This window comes from Periplaneta americana, chromosome 12, assembly GCF_040183065.1.
Source record: "Periplaneta americana isolate PAMFEO1 chromosome 12, P.americana_PAMFEO1_priV1, whole genome shotgun sequence".
In the NCBI taxonomy this organism is placed as follows: domain Eukaryota; kingdom Metazoa; phylum Arthropoda; class Insecta; order Blattodea; family Blattidae; genus Periplaneta; species Periplaneta americana.
In genome coordinates this window covers 110,543,581-110,557,124 of record NC_091128.1, presented here as the reverse complement: position 1 = coordinate 110,557,124, position 13,544 = coordinate 110,543,581, and the positions used below count along the sequence as shown (strand labels likewise).

General features: G+C 37.3%; 1 protein-coding gene across 1 annotated transcript in view; it reads right to left on the bottom strand.

The window, feature by feature from the left end:
* Positions 1–5,402: 5,402 nt before the first annotated feature.
* The window catches only part of Wnt6 (Wnt oncogene analog 6), a 265,120-nt gene continuing 256,978 nt past the window's right edge, over positions 5,403–13,544 (bottom strand). The window contains exon 5 of the mRNA XM_069841940.1: positions 5,403–7,108. Coding sequence (XP_069698041.1) covers positions 6,647–7,108 — 462 coding nt within the window. The 3' untranslated portion in view covers positions 5,403–6,646. The remainder of the gene's footprint in view (positions 7,109–13,544) is intronic.

Below are 13,544 nucleotides of genomic sequence, written 5' to 3'. Positions count from 1 at the left end.
TCTTACTACAAGCAAACATTCTGAAGGGGGCAGATAAAAAAGTTAAATTGTTTTCTTCCACCATGCTAATAATGCCAAAAAAGTGCTTATATAAATTTTGGCCACTCGACAGCAGTTACGAGTGATTTTCCCTGGGGCCGTTTACAGGAAAAAAAGTACAATTGCATGAAAAGATTTATTAAAAAAACAGATAGAGCAATTGTTGCACTATTTGTCGACGTATTCCCAACTGGAATTGAGACATTTGTCATACTATGGGATCAATTTTTGTATCCTTGTGTCGTAGAAGTCAGCCGCCTGGGATCGGAACCAGCGTTTGACAGCCATCTGCACCTCTCTGTCGATCCCATGATATGACAAATGTCTTAATTTCAGTGGGGAATATGTTGAAAAATAGCTCAACAATTGAAGAGTCCACTGCAAGAATAATGGATGTCATTTGGATTACATTTTTCAGGAGGAGCAATTGAATTTTGAAATGCTTAGTGCTCAAAGCTTACAGTAACTGTGATTTTCCGATCATTACTGGACAATGACTATCAGTGTTAATGACATATAACTCTCTATGTACATTCTATATGTCTTAAGCTATGCATTGACAGTCTTGTTTCATTTTCGACAAGAAAGTGACATCCATCATTCTTGCAGTGGACTCTTCAATTGCTGTGTCTGTCCCAATAAATTTTTCCAATGAAATTGTGTTTTCTTATTGTTAACGGCCCCTGGCGACAGTCCTCGTAATTGCAGTAGAGTGGCCAAAATTTATATAAGCACTTCTTTTGACATTATTAACATGGTGAAAGAAAAAAAAATAACATTTTTACCTGTCACCATCAGAATGTTTGCTTGTTAGCTGCAAAGTTATTCAGCGTAAATCAATTTTGTAAAAAAAAAAAAAAAAAAAAAAAAAAAAAATAAATCAACAAATTTTGCCAGGATGCCAGGAATAGAGTTATTTCGCTTGCTGTAAAAATATGACATGATACACTCTTTCTCCCAGAAAAAGCCATGTTCTTTAATATCGTCCTCGGCCAGGTTTTAATCCGTGAACCTCGGATTCAAGGCAATACGGTAAACACTAGGCCACTGAGGGCAAATCAATTTTCGTAAATTTAATATATTTCAATAAAGTATTAAAATATACCATTGCATTTATAATATGGATTCCACAGTTTTATTATAAAATTACCTTGAGGGAACTGAAGGACTACGAGGAGCGAGGTAAGAATTGACAAGGTGCAGTACAGTAATTAACAATCAAATTTCGTTAATTTTTAATAAAATTTACATCTGGAAAGTTATACAAAATAAAATGTTTTAAAGCTGTCTTCATAAATAAGGCACACACACAGACTTCTGAAGTTACATTGCTTATTTTCTTAAAATATTCGACAAATTATAATAATATCAAAACTGGATTGTATAAAATGCATAATGTGAATCAATGTGCCGTTTTTTTTTTTCGTTTATTATTTATTATCAGAATATTGGCTGGCTGGAATAAGAAAATGAGTACGTGACAAAAACCAGGTTAGTTTATACAAATTGTATCGTTTATGCCACTGCGTAAGGTTAATATCTACAAAAATGCAGAATATTTAAACATTTTGGAATATTATGTTTATAATAAATTTGGGAGACAGTAATTTTGAAATTACCTCTCCGTACAACTTCTTAAGTTTATAGTTTAACATTTTGGATTCGAAAGAATTTTTTCTTTTTTAAGTAATAAATTATTTATGTAAATATTTTCATGGAGATTCCAGTATTTTCGTGATATAATTGTGAGCAGAAGTTTATTTTATTGTTTATTTTGTCCAGAATAGTAAATGTTCAATGAATATGATGAAGTTCGTAAAAAAATATATGTTTCCAGCAACATATGTAATAAACACATATGTTTAAATAGAAACTGTTATTTCTATTGTTACATCTTTCAGTTACTATTGCGTTATTAATTTTATAATCCCATTCACAGAGTTTCAAATAATGTAACTGTTTTGGTGAATTAATAATTACTCAGTATACATATAAACATGGCATATACAGCACAGCTTATCTCAAGAAGGCATATATACGGTCTATATAAAAATCAATTTTGAACGCTTTCTGAAAACGCGCAATGGGATAAAAGTATACGAAAACTATTTATATTTAGAAGTAAAAAGTTTTGTGACAGTTATTTCCAAAGCAATTCTGAATTTTCCTGTATTAATAGTGAGTGAACCTCTAAAGCCTTGGTTTTTCTGAACCGACGCATGCGACGTGCGAGGTGATAGGCCCGCCTCGCACAAATCTGGACTACACGAAAGATAGTGAGTGGTTTCTGTAACTGAGAGATGCGAGGTCTGCGCACCTCGCAGCCATAGAAACCACTCACTATCTCTCGTGTAGTCCGGATTTATGAAAGGCAGGTATCGCATCTCGCACGTCGCATGCGTCGGTTCAGAAAAACCAAGGCTTTAGGAGGAAACAGAATCACGCAGACTATTTGGAAGTGCAAGATTCTATTTGCTGTAGTCGCAGGCAGCCGCTGTTATTATGGGCGCCTTCGAATTCTGGGAGACTCGTGTTGAACCTTCGTATAATCTGCATTTAAGAGTTTCTAAAGAAATAATTCACACCTACCATATTGCTTCTTGTACGTTTATTTAAATGAGCGACCCTAGTGATTATGCAGTGATGTTTAAAAGCTAAAATTACCTTTACACTTTTATAAAGCATTTTTTTGGGATGAACAATATCGACGGAGAGATAAGATCTCCTTTCTACACGTAAATAGGAGTCTATGAAATTTTGTTATTTTTCAATAGGCCTTAATAAGTAGGTATATAATGATGTACAGAAACATTTTGTCAATACGTGTCCCAAAATGGTTACTCCGAATTTAATATGTTTTCTTTTTTTTTGTATAGTAGGTAAGCTTAGAACGCAGTTAATGCCCATAAGACATCTAATATCTAGTTTATCGATCGTACAGGTACCACATGCGCATGCGCTGTCATTGTTAGAAAATAGGTTTATCAAAATTTCTGAGCTTCTTGTGTCTTGAATTTTGCAGTTCATCGTTCTGGCATGACTACAGTAAGAGGAAGAAGAGTTCATTCTTCAGCAAAATGGTGTACCATCTCACTTCCACCAACACGTGCAAGAGTATCTCAACGAATATCTCCATCAACGTTGGACTGCCGAAGATAAAAACTTAATAAGGTGGCATCCGAACTCACCTGACTTAACCCCTGTGATTTTTTCCTGTGGGGATACGTTAAGAACAATGGTACCTCCAGGAGCTACGGTGTCACATCACAGCTGTGTGTATGCGATATATGGCGACACGCTGCGTGGAGTCTGGGAGGAATTGCTATATCGTCTAGATGTGTGCCGTTTGTCCAGAGATTCACATTTCGAAAAACTTGTTAGGTATCAAATAAACTTTGGCATATTACCTGTCTATTGGCACTTACTGCGTGCGTTGCTGTAGAATTAATAGTTGCGGAGTCTACGTGTTGTGAAATCGGAACAATTATTTTGGGACACAGTGTATATTTTAAATGTCTTCAAGAAAATCACTATTTTTAGACTGCAGAAGGATATAAACACGAAAGAGTCGAATAGAATCTCACTGACATATTTTAAGATGATGAAGACTTAACATAATTTTAATTTTGTGGTAGTTTTATGGCATAATTGTAGTAATGAAATTTATGGGAAGGAAATATCGGAATAAATTTCACAGTGACGAAATTGTCACATTAATATACAGTAGCGTCGGGCTAAAAAGTACTCTTTAACCATGTCAGAATTGTCTTCCATAAGCGTTCTACAGTGGATACATTTTATCTTTCCACGCTCGCATGTGTGCAGCTTTACTGTTCACTACCGTTTTCGCTCTACACCCGCGAGCGTGGAAAGATAAAATGTATATACAAACACGGAGTGTTATGTGTCATCACTTTATGATGCCATTCACACAAGAACACACATATAAAGTCCAGCCTCCTCACAGTCAGTTGAGTCTGGACACGAGCCATACATTTCTACTTTCCGTCTTTTGGAGACGTGATTATCAGCCCTTAGAATTCTAACTGGAAACCACACATTTCAGCACTTTCATGTACACAGCGTTGTCTTAAAAGCGGGTCTGCTACGAGGCATACATAGTTTGCGGCAATTGCAACCTGATCGACAGACGTACAAAATCACTCAATCACGGGGGAAGAACTGGTACATCAAATTAATTATATTTCAAAAGTTCCGCATACAGAATAAATACGACGATTCATGGTAATGATAGTTTCCTTCCTAGAAAATTACATTTTTTTTGTCAGTCGTCTTTCGCGGCGCCAAGGTTACAATCGAAGTATCAGAATGGGTTTTTATTGAAGAATAAATTTTGCTTACTGTTTTAATATAATGCCATTATGAATAGTCTTCCTCTAATATTAGACTGTAATCTTCGGGAAAATTATGAACATCATTCTGTAAAATACGTTCAAATCGCGCCCGAACATGGTAAGTATAGGTTGCAAAATATTACTCGTATGTCTTGAATTTGAGCGATGTATTTTTGTATATTGACAAAATACACCGGGCATAAGATTAAATTTAATGTCATGGTAAATTTATATAGTAGATGAAGACAATCAATGTCACAGATGCAGAAACGAAAAACGTACATAAAGCATTCATCACGTTCAATTTGAAAACGGCTGTTATCGTTTCATGTCTCGTGACGACACACAAAGAAGTTTACTTTTTTAGTAGATTTAACAGCGCTGTATCAACTACTAGGTTATTTAGCGTCGATGGGATTGGTGATGGCGAAATGGTATTTGGCGAGATGTGGCCAGGATTCGCCATAGATTACCTGACATTAGCCTTACGGTTGGGGAAAACCTCGGAGAAAACCCACAAGGTAGTCAGCCCAAGCGAAAATCGAATCCACGCCCGAACGCAACTCCGGACCAGCAGGTAAACGCGTTATCATCTGAGCTACGCCGGTGGCTAGTTAGTGTTAATTCCAGATATTATTTTACAACTTCAATTTTGTTATCTTTTGTATTTTTGATTGGTAGTTATCATTTAACGAAGCTTTATTATTCTCAGATTTATATGTGAATATATATTTTTTTTTTTTTTTACTTTTTCTTTGACAATACTTTGATTTACTTCTTGTTTGGCAGAAACTAATTGTACTCCTTTTGATTTTGATATACTCCATGGGCGATCCCCTGGTGAAAATGATAACATATGGTTGATTTCCGTTGATACTACAGCAGTGATAAGAGTTATTGTAAATTTAAAATTGTGAATTACAGTAGACTAAACTTAAGTACTCCGAGAGATATTACTTAACACCAAGTTTTTCATTAGAAATTTGATTTATTATTCCGCGGAATCGCAATTCGGTTTTTAGCGCAGAAAGCAAAACATTTTGGTGTTCGACTAACGATGCATCTTTTTAAGTATTTATGGAACTACATAGACCAGGTATCCAGTTTAAGAAATAGGAAGGCAAAATATGATGGGAAATCGACATCTCCCAAACATGGATTGAGAATATTTAAAATGCTAAATGTATACAAAATGAAGACCAACATTTTCTGTATCTTCCTTTAATATGTGCGAGCTTGTATTCCTACACGTACAGTCAGTATGCCGAAGTACCAGTTATTTCCCAGAATTTGAGCGACCCGTTATGTTGCCATGTCAGGCTACTATAGATGCAGATTATATTTGCTGCGTAACGGATACGCGCATAGGAGAACGTTATAAAATGTTTATTTCTAATTCAACAGACGTTTTCATAACCGATTAGTATAAAAGTAAAAACTAATTTACAGTCCGGGAAGTGCTCCTTTCTTGTGTGCGCAGTATATCCAGTCTTCAATCATCTAAAATCTCCGTTCCCTTTCGAGAACTGAAGAACCATCAAAAGGCTCAAGGGTCTCAATATTAATCAATAATTAAGTTACGAGTGAAAGAACTGGAAACTATGGGTCTTTTTCAGAGTTACAAGCGTGAGTAACACTTAATGTCAAGTTTTTTGATCTCACCAATACGCATGTGATTTGTCAACAATCTTAACATACCAGTGAATACGATTAATTACAATCACATGCAGCTTTCCTTGAAGGAAGATCTTGGTTAATAGAACCTTTAGATTCCGCCCTTTGAGAGAAGCGCCATCTTTCTTAGTGAAAGGAATTAATACCGATGACACATTTAGTGTAAGCTGAAGCCATTTTGAAAGCTGCGAAGAATTGTAAGTACAGAGCGTTCCCTCTTCTTCTTCTCGGCCGAGCATCTAAGAAAATGCTCTAAATCGAGTCAGTAGGCCTACGCCCATTTCACATGTCTCAGCAGAAACGTCCTGCTGCTATGTGTTGCCCACTTCATGTTGGATAACAAGAGTATGTCTCCCATCTTACCGACATTCCTGAATTGCTCATTAGATGTCAGTAAAGATAATATCAACATTTTTTTTAGATATACACATTTTGATTGTAAAATAACCCTGTCTTCAGCAAAGTATAAGAAGCATTTTTCAGCCACAACACCAATTTAACAGGTAAAAAGTTTTCTTTCACGGCATTTCACCATCTTGGTGTTCACAATTCACAGTCAACTAGGAACAGCACCATCCTCAGCGACAAGTGTTGATAGCTTTCTTGAAGCTGCACGTCTCGCACGTCACCTCACAACACCACTTGAAACGACATTTGCAGTTTATCTTCTCTCGGACCTGACGAGTATCGAACCCTCGTCCGCAGCACAGCAGCTCGCAGCCCTCGACGCCGGGCGACGTGGCGTTGCACTGACGACCCTGCGTCCCCAGGGACCCCGTCTTGCGGTTCGGCTTGCAGAAATCGGGAGAGTCCTCTGAATAGACGAGGTCTCCGCGGTCTGGAGGCTTGATAGTGTCGCCCTCCGGGATGAAGCTGTGGCCGTCGTTGCTGGGGATCACCTTGGCGGCGCCGTCGAATCGCTCTTTCAGGCGGTTGCCCACCTCACGGAACGGCGGCATCTTGCGCCAACATGTACGTAGCGCGCACGACCCCGACAATCCATGACACTTGCAGTCAGTGCGCATGAAGTTCTTCACCGCCTGAAACAAGACAGACACGGTAGGGTACTCACAACTTCTCGACAGCTATCATCATTAATATAATCTCATATGCTATCTATCGGGTGTCCCTGACGTCCATGTACTAAATTTAATGGATGTAGAAGAGGCCAAAACAATTTTTTAATCAGAAAACTTTTGGTCAGCGTCGCGCCCTGGCCCACTAGACGGCGTAAGAGCTGGGAGTGCTGTGTCACATAAAGCACGTCACCCAGCTGGATATAGCTATTGCCTGCCCTCTTGTGCACAGACGCGATGCTCAAATTGAGCAGCATTATGCTGCTAATAGAGTTACGAACCATTGCCTACCGGACTCCCTCAAGGATGCCAGTCCCCTGCGGCGAAAAATCTGTTTCTTAGGTCCTTATCATTTACAAAGGTAGAGTACATAAAATACTCATGTGACCTCATCAGAAGTCCAGGCTGATGAGGTCAGGAGATCTTGGTGGTCAAGCAACAAGTCAGTCACGGCCAATCCATCAGTCTGGAAAGATCTTGTCCAGAAACGCACGAATATTATGTGTGAAATGTGCTGATTGACTATTTTGCTGCAACCACATGCGTTGCCTTACGACCAAGAGAATCTTCCCTATCCTTTTTTTGTGTAGGCCTATTAGCTTAATAAGTGCTCTATTCCAGACCAGCAGAACTGTAGCTCCTCACAGCGACTGCTTTCGTACCACTTCTACCCTACCCACCTTTTCTACCAATGTGGTCATAGGGTTCTAGTTGCGCTCGCCTGCATGAACATTCATTCTAGCGGCGGCAGGTACACAATAAGAGTACTGCAGTTTGAGGACAACTGGAAAATGGCAAAATCTGAACCCATGAAGAAATACTACTTCAAAAAAATGGGAATATGATTATGTTGTTGTTGAAGAAGACGAAAGAATTGTTTGTTAACTGTGTTCCATCCAATTTATTTCTACTCGTCATTTCAATATTAAACCACATTACAACATTTAAAAATTATGGAATAGACAAACTTTCGAGTAAGTTTATTGTTACGAACTGCATATTGATTACTTAGGTCTACTTATTTATTGCTTTTAAGGAACCCGAGGTTCATTGCCACCCTCACATTAGCCCGCCATCGGTCCCTATCTTAAGCAAGAGTAGTCCATTCTCTACCATCATATTCTCCTCCCTCAAATCCATTTTAATATTATCCTTCCATCTACGTCTCGGCCTCTCTAAAGATATTTTTCCCTCCGGCCTCCCAACTAACACACTATATGCATTTCTAGATTCGCCCATACGTGCTACATGCCCTGTCCATCACAAATGTTAATAATTATGTCAGATGAAGAATACAAGGCGTATAGTTCTGCATTGTGTAACTTTTTCCATTCTCCTGTAACTTCATCCATCTTAGCCTCAAATATTTTCCTAAGCACTTTATTCTCAAACACACTTAACCTCTGTTCCTCTCTCAAAGAGAGAGTCCAAGTTTTACAACCATACAGAACAACCGGTAATATAATGTTTTATAAATTCTAACTTTCAGCTTTTTTTGACAGCAGACTTGATGACAGAAGCTTCTCTACTGATTAATAGACTAACATGCATTTTTCATATTTATTCAATTTCCTCCCGAGTATCTTTATATTTGTTACTGTTGCTACAAGATATTTGAATCTTTCCACCTCTTCAAAGGATAAATTTCCAATTTTTATATTTCCGTTCGTACAATATTCTGGTCACGAAACATAATCATATACTTTGTCTTTTCAGGATTTACTTCCAAACCTATCTCTTGTATATTGATTTTTTTATTTATATACTGTTAAATTAAGGACATCACTCGTTGTGTTCATTTTATATTGAAATGAATAGTGACATTTATATTAACTTTCAAGGTTCATTACTTAAATGCTACAAATTTATGTTTCCGTAGATGATGATAGGAGGAAAATTTTGGAAAATCTAAATCAGGTTAGGTGCAAAGAAATCTCAAAGAAACTACCGACAGAATATCTAGCATAACCGTAAACCTTGAAACGACATAACGCATTATAAATACAATGACTTCATTACAATCCTTTTTGAAAATTACAGTGCCTCTACTGGCGGACCTTCCACACGCAAAGAATGTGAACAAATCTACGTAGAAGTCGACCATTTCTAAGAGAGGTGGAGTGAGGCTGACGTCATATTTCCCCTACTTACGGATTCTGCAGGCTGCTTTATACAGTTCTCTGACCATGCTGATCCTCAATTGGACTTTAATTTAATTTGTATTATTATAGTCACTGTTTGTATTTATTGTATTTGTATGTGTTATCTGGTAGAATGGAAGAGAAGGACCTATGGTTTTAATTCTGCCAGATTAAATAAATAAATAAAGTATGGTTAAAATCTAAACATAGATTTTTGTGCATTACAAGACATCGTCATTACGCTTAAGACATTAGCCTATGACCTTAACTCTGACAGCGAAAATAAAACATTGTATATAGGTAAACTTAGTCTCAGTAGGTCTATACCTGGCAAAAAATGCGTGGAGATACATTTGATTTCTTGTGCTGTTGTAGTGCTGTAAAATATTTAAACTTAGTAGTTGTTTTTGTTCATAATGCGCCACGAATAAGTCTTTGAGACATACATCGCACCAGATGCGCTATTTCCACATCTATTTGGGTCCATCTCGCAGCCACAACTAACAGAACAACAAACAGCTTACGAGGCTTGCCATTCACGCTTGAATGTATTATTTTATAGTAACCATCCGAATATAGATTTTTATCGATGCATTGAAGGACATCCAGTCATAGTCTTATGTTTCATTGAGAGAGAAGAGTAAAAAGAAGAAAACAATCAAAGAGTGTGAAGGATATTTAAGGGAAAAAATGACACAGCGAATAAAAATATCACAAGATTTAAATTCGTCAAATCAGTTTCTTTAAAGTTTCTTCCTATACCGTCAAACAATGTAAGAGTTTGGCAGCCTCTTAGACGATCTTAAAGTGAAGTGACAAAATGTTTTTACCACACTATGTTTTAACCATAAAATGTGACAAAACCTTTAACCACATCGACCTTCTACTAGTTGTAATACGAGTAGTTGATTGCCACTTCCAAGCTTGGTAAATGTAGGAGGTATGACATTGTCGTAACGAAATTTAGCCGGGACTGAGTTTACCTATACACCTTCTTGCAGGGACTCAGTTTACCTATACACAGGACAAGTATTTATGAAAATTAATTTTGTCATTTGTGTTTTTTTTAATATTGGGGTCATTGGAGATTGATTTGTACTCTTGGCGGAGATTAATGGAAATTTTGGAAAATACAATTATTTTGGAATTGGAGTATTAACTCAGTATGGATATTACTTTCCAAATAATTACATTAAAGGTTTGTTGGATTCTGGTAAAGGTGCGATATGGCTAATAGACAATATTTGTTGGATTGAGACTGTATTTAACACACATTAATTAGAAATGAAAAAAACTTGCAACCCTCAAATTAACACAGTGAAATGTTGAATTCTCCGTCTTTTGGGTTCACTAATGTAATCAGAACATCTGAAATACCATGTAATGTAGCCTACTTGGGTACATAACAATTTCAAGTGAAAAAAAAATTCGAAAAAAAATTCAGAATATGAAATTCGCTATAAAACGACGCAATAGTAATAATTCGCAAATATGTTCATATTTCGCTATTAGAACTCTATTTCGCGATTTGTCGCGATTGTTTTATCCGCATATTTTTAATCAGAATCGTAAAGATTAGTACTAGAAATCTATTGTGTGTGTGTATGTATATATATAATATCGTGATTTTCGCGATCTCCATAAATACCCGGTCCTGTCTACACACCATTTTGACAGGGACAAACCTCTAAATAAATATAATTATGTAATCAACTAAAAGGAATTTGAATTATAAGCAATATGTTAATAAAATTTATATTTGCTACTTATTACTTTGTCGGCGATAACTATATTAATCATCTCTTAGGATTACTTCCAGCTCATAACTTTTAACTGTAATATTAGCTCTACTAACGCCTGGAAACAGTTTTCGCTTATTACACTGCCGTTCGAAAAGTGGCATTAGTAACAGCCCGCTAGCCGATCAGCACGTTAGTTTTCGGCAATCAAATCTCACCACTTATACACTACATCTGAGATGCAAAAATGTGCTACAATTGTGGCACACGTAAGAAGTCGATACACATGACTCATCTCTTCCTTTCACCCCCACGTCATTGGATATGGAAGGGGGAGAGGAAATATGTATTCAGTGTGCTTGCGGACGTTACAGATACGTAATTCTAGGCCGGGGGATTGTAGACGGGGAACAACTCTTTCCACATGCTTCCACCCCTCTCTTCCCCAGTTCTGCAACCCTGCAGTACATTATAGCTGTAAATGATTGGCTTACATAATGTTTAGGTACTGGAGCTGTCAACTTTTCTTTCAAATGTACATCCTTTGACACGGAAAATGATCGCTCTCCTGTAGCGGGAATTTGTCAAAGTGTCGTTCGGATTAACACGAGACTCATACGAGGAAGAAGGCATAATAAGCATCGAGGTCCTAGGATGAAGTGAGGTCGGAGCAGCGACGTATCTGTATGTCACGAAACTACATATTCCTTACGAAGTTTTATGGCTTACAAAGATGGGGCTTCGAATCTCTCTATATAAAACGCACGCGTATAAACACACGCACACGATGATTCCCGAGTTATTCCGGGGTGGGACTTGAACAGCGACCAATTTCATTGTCGAAGGTTGTAGATTTCACTTCTTTTCAAGTCTTCTAGACACACGCTAAACTTAGTCTCTATCGTCAGAATTGAAAGTCTCTATCGTCAGAATTGAAACCTAGGTACATGATAAGTTTCAATGAATTTATGATCGACAGTTACCTTATATAAGGCGTTAGTTTTAACAAATTTCGTCGCTTTCCGAGCTGATGTCTTGGTTACATCTGCCTCTTGAGCTACCTTTCTCAACGATTTCTTGGGAAACTGTCCTAGCAATCATCTAATAATCTATGCCAACGAGTTTTCTTCTGCTGGAAGGCAATTTATGAACGATAGTTGTGTTATATAAGGCTTTAGTTTTAAGAATTTCGTCGCTTTCCAAGCTTATGTCTTGGGTACATCTGCCTCTTGAGCTACATTTCTCAACGATTTCTTGGGAAACTGTCCTATCAATCATCTAATAATCTATGCCAACGAGTTTTCTTCTGCTGGAAGGCAATGTATGAACGATAGTTATCTTATATAAGGCTTTAATTTTAACACTATCGTCTTTCTTCAAGCTGATGTCTTGGTTATACCTGTCTCTTGAGCTACCTTTCTCAACGATTTCGTGGGAAACTGTCCTAGTCAATCATCGAATAATCTAGACCAAAGAGTTTTCTTCTGTTGAAGGCAATTTATGAACGACAGTTATCTTATATAAGGCGTTAGTTTTCACAATTTCGTCGCTTTCCTTGGTTACAACTGCTTCTTGAGCTAACTTTCTAAACTATTTCGTGGGAAACTGTCCTAGTCAATCATCTAATAATCTATGTCAACGAGTTTTCTTCTGTTGAAAGCAATTTATGAACGACAGTAATCTTATATAAGCCGGTAGTTTTCACAATTTCGTCGCTTTTCAAGCTGATGTCTTGGTTACACCTGTCTCTTGAGCTACCTTTCTTAACGATTTCGTGGGAAACTGCCCTAATCAATCATCTAATAATCTATGCCAACAAGTTTTCTTCTGTTGGAAGGCAATTCATGAACGACAGTTATCTTATATAAGGCGTTAGTTTTCACAATTTCGTCGCTTTCCAAGCTGATGTCTTGGTTACACCTGTCTCTTGAGCTAACTTTCTTAACGATTTCGTGGGAAACTGCCCTAATCAATCATCTAATAATCTATGCCAACAAGTTTTCTTCTGTTGGAAGGCAATTCATGAACGACAGTTATCTTATATAAGGCGTTAGTTTTCACAATTTCGTCGCTTTCCAAGCTGATGTCTTGGTTACACCTGTCTCTTGAGCTAACTTTCTTAACGATTTCGTGGGAAACTGCCCTAATCAATCATCTAATAATCTATGCCAACAAGTTTTCTTCTGTTGGAAGGCAATTCATGAACGACAGTTATCTTATATAAGGCGTTAGTTTTCACAATTTCGTCGCTTTCCAAGCTGATGTCTTGGTTACACCTGTCTCTTGAGCTAACTTTCTTAACGATTTCGTGGGAAACTGCCCTAATCAATCATCTAATAATCTATGCCAACGAGTTTTATTCTGTTGAAAGCAATTTATGAACGACAGTTATCTTATATAAGGCGGTAGTTTTCACAATTTCGTCGCTTTTCAAGCTGATGTCTTGGTTACACCCGTCTCTTGAGCTAACTTTCTTAACTATTTCGTGGGAACACTCCGCTGCTAATCAGGTAGAATGTG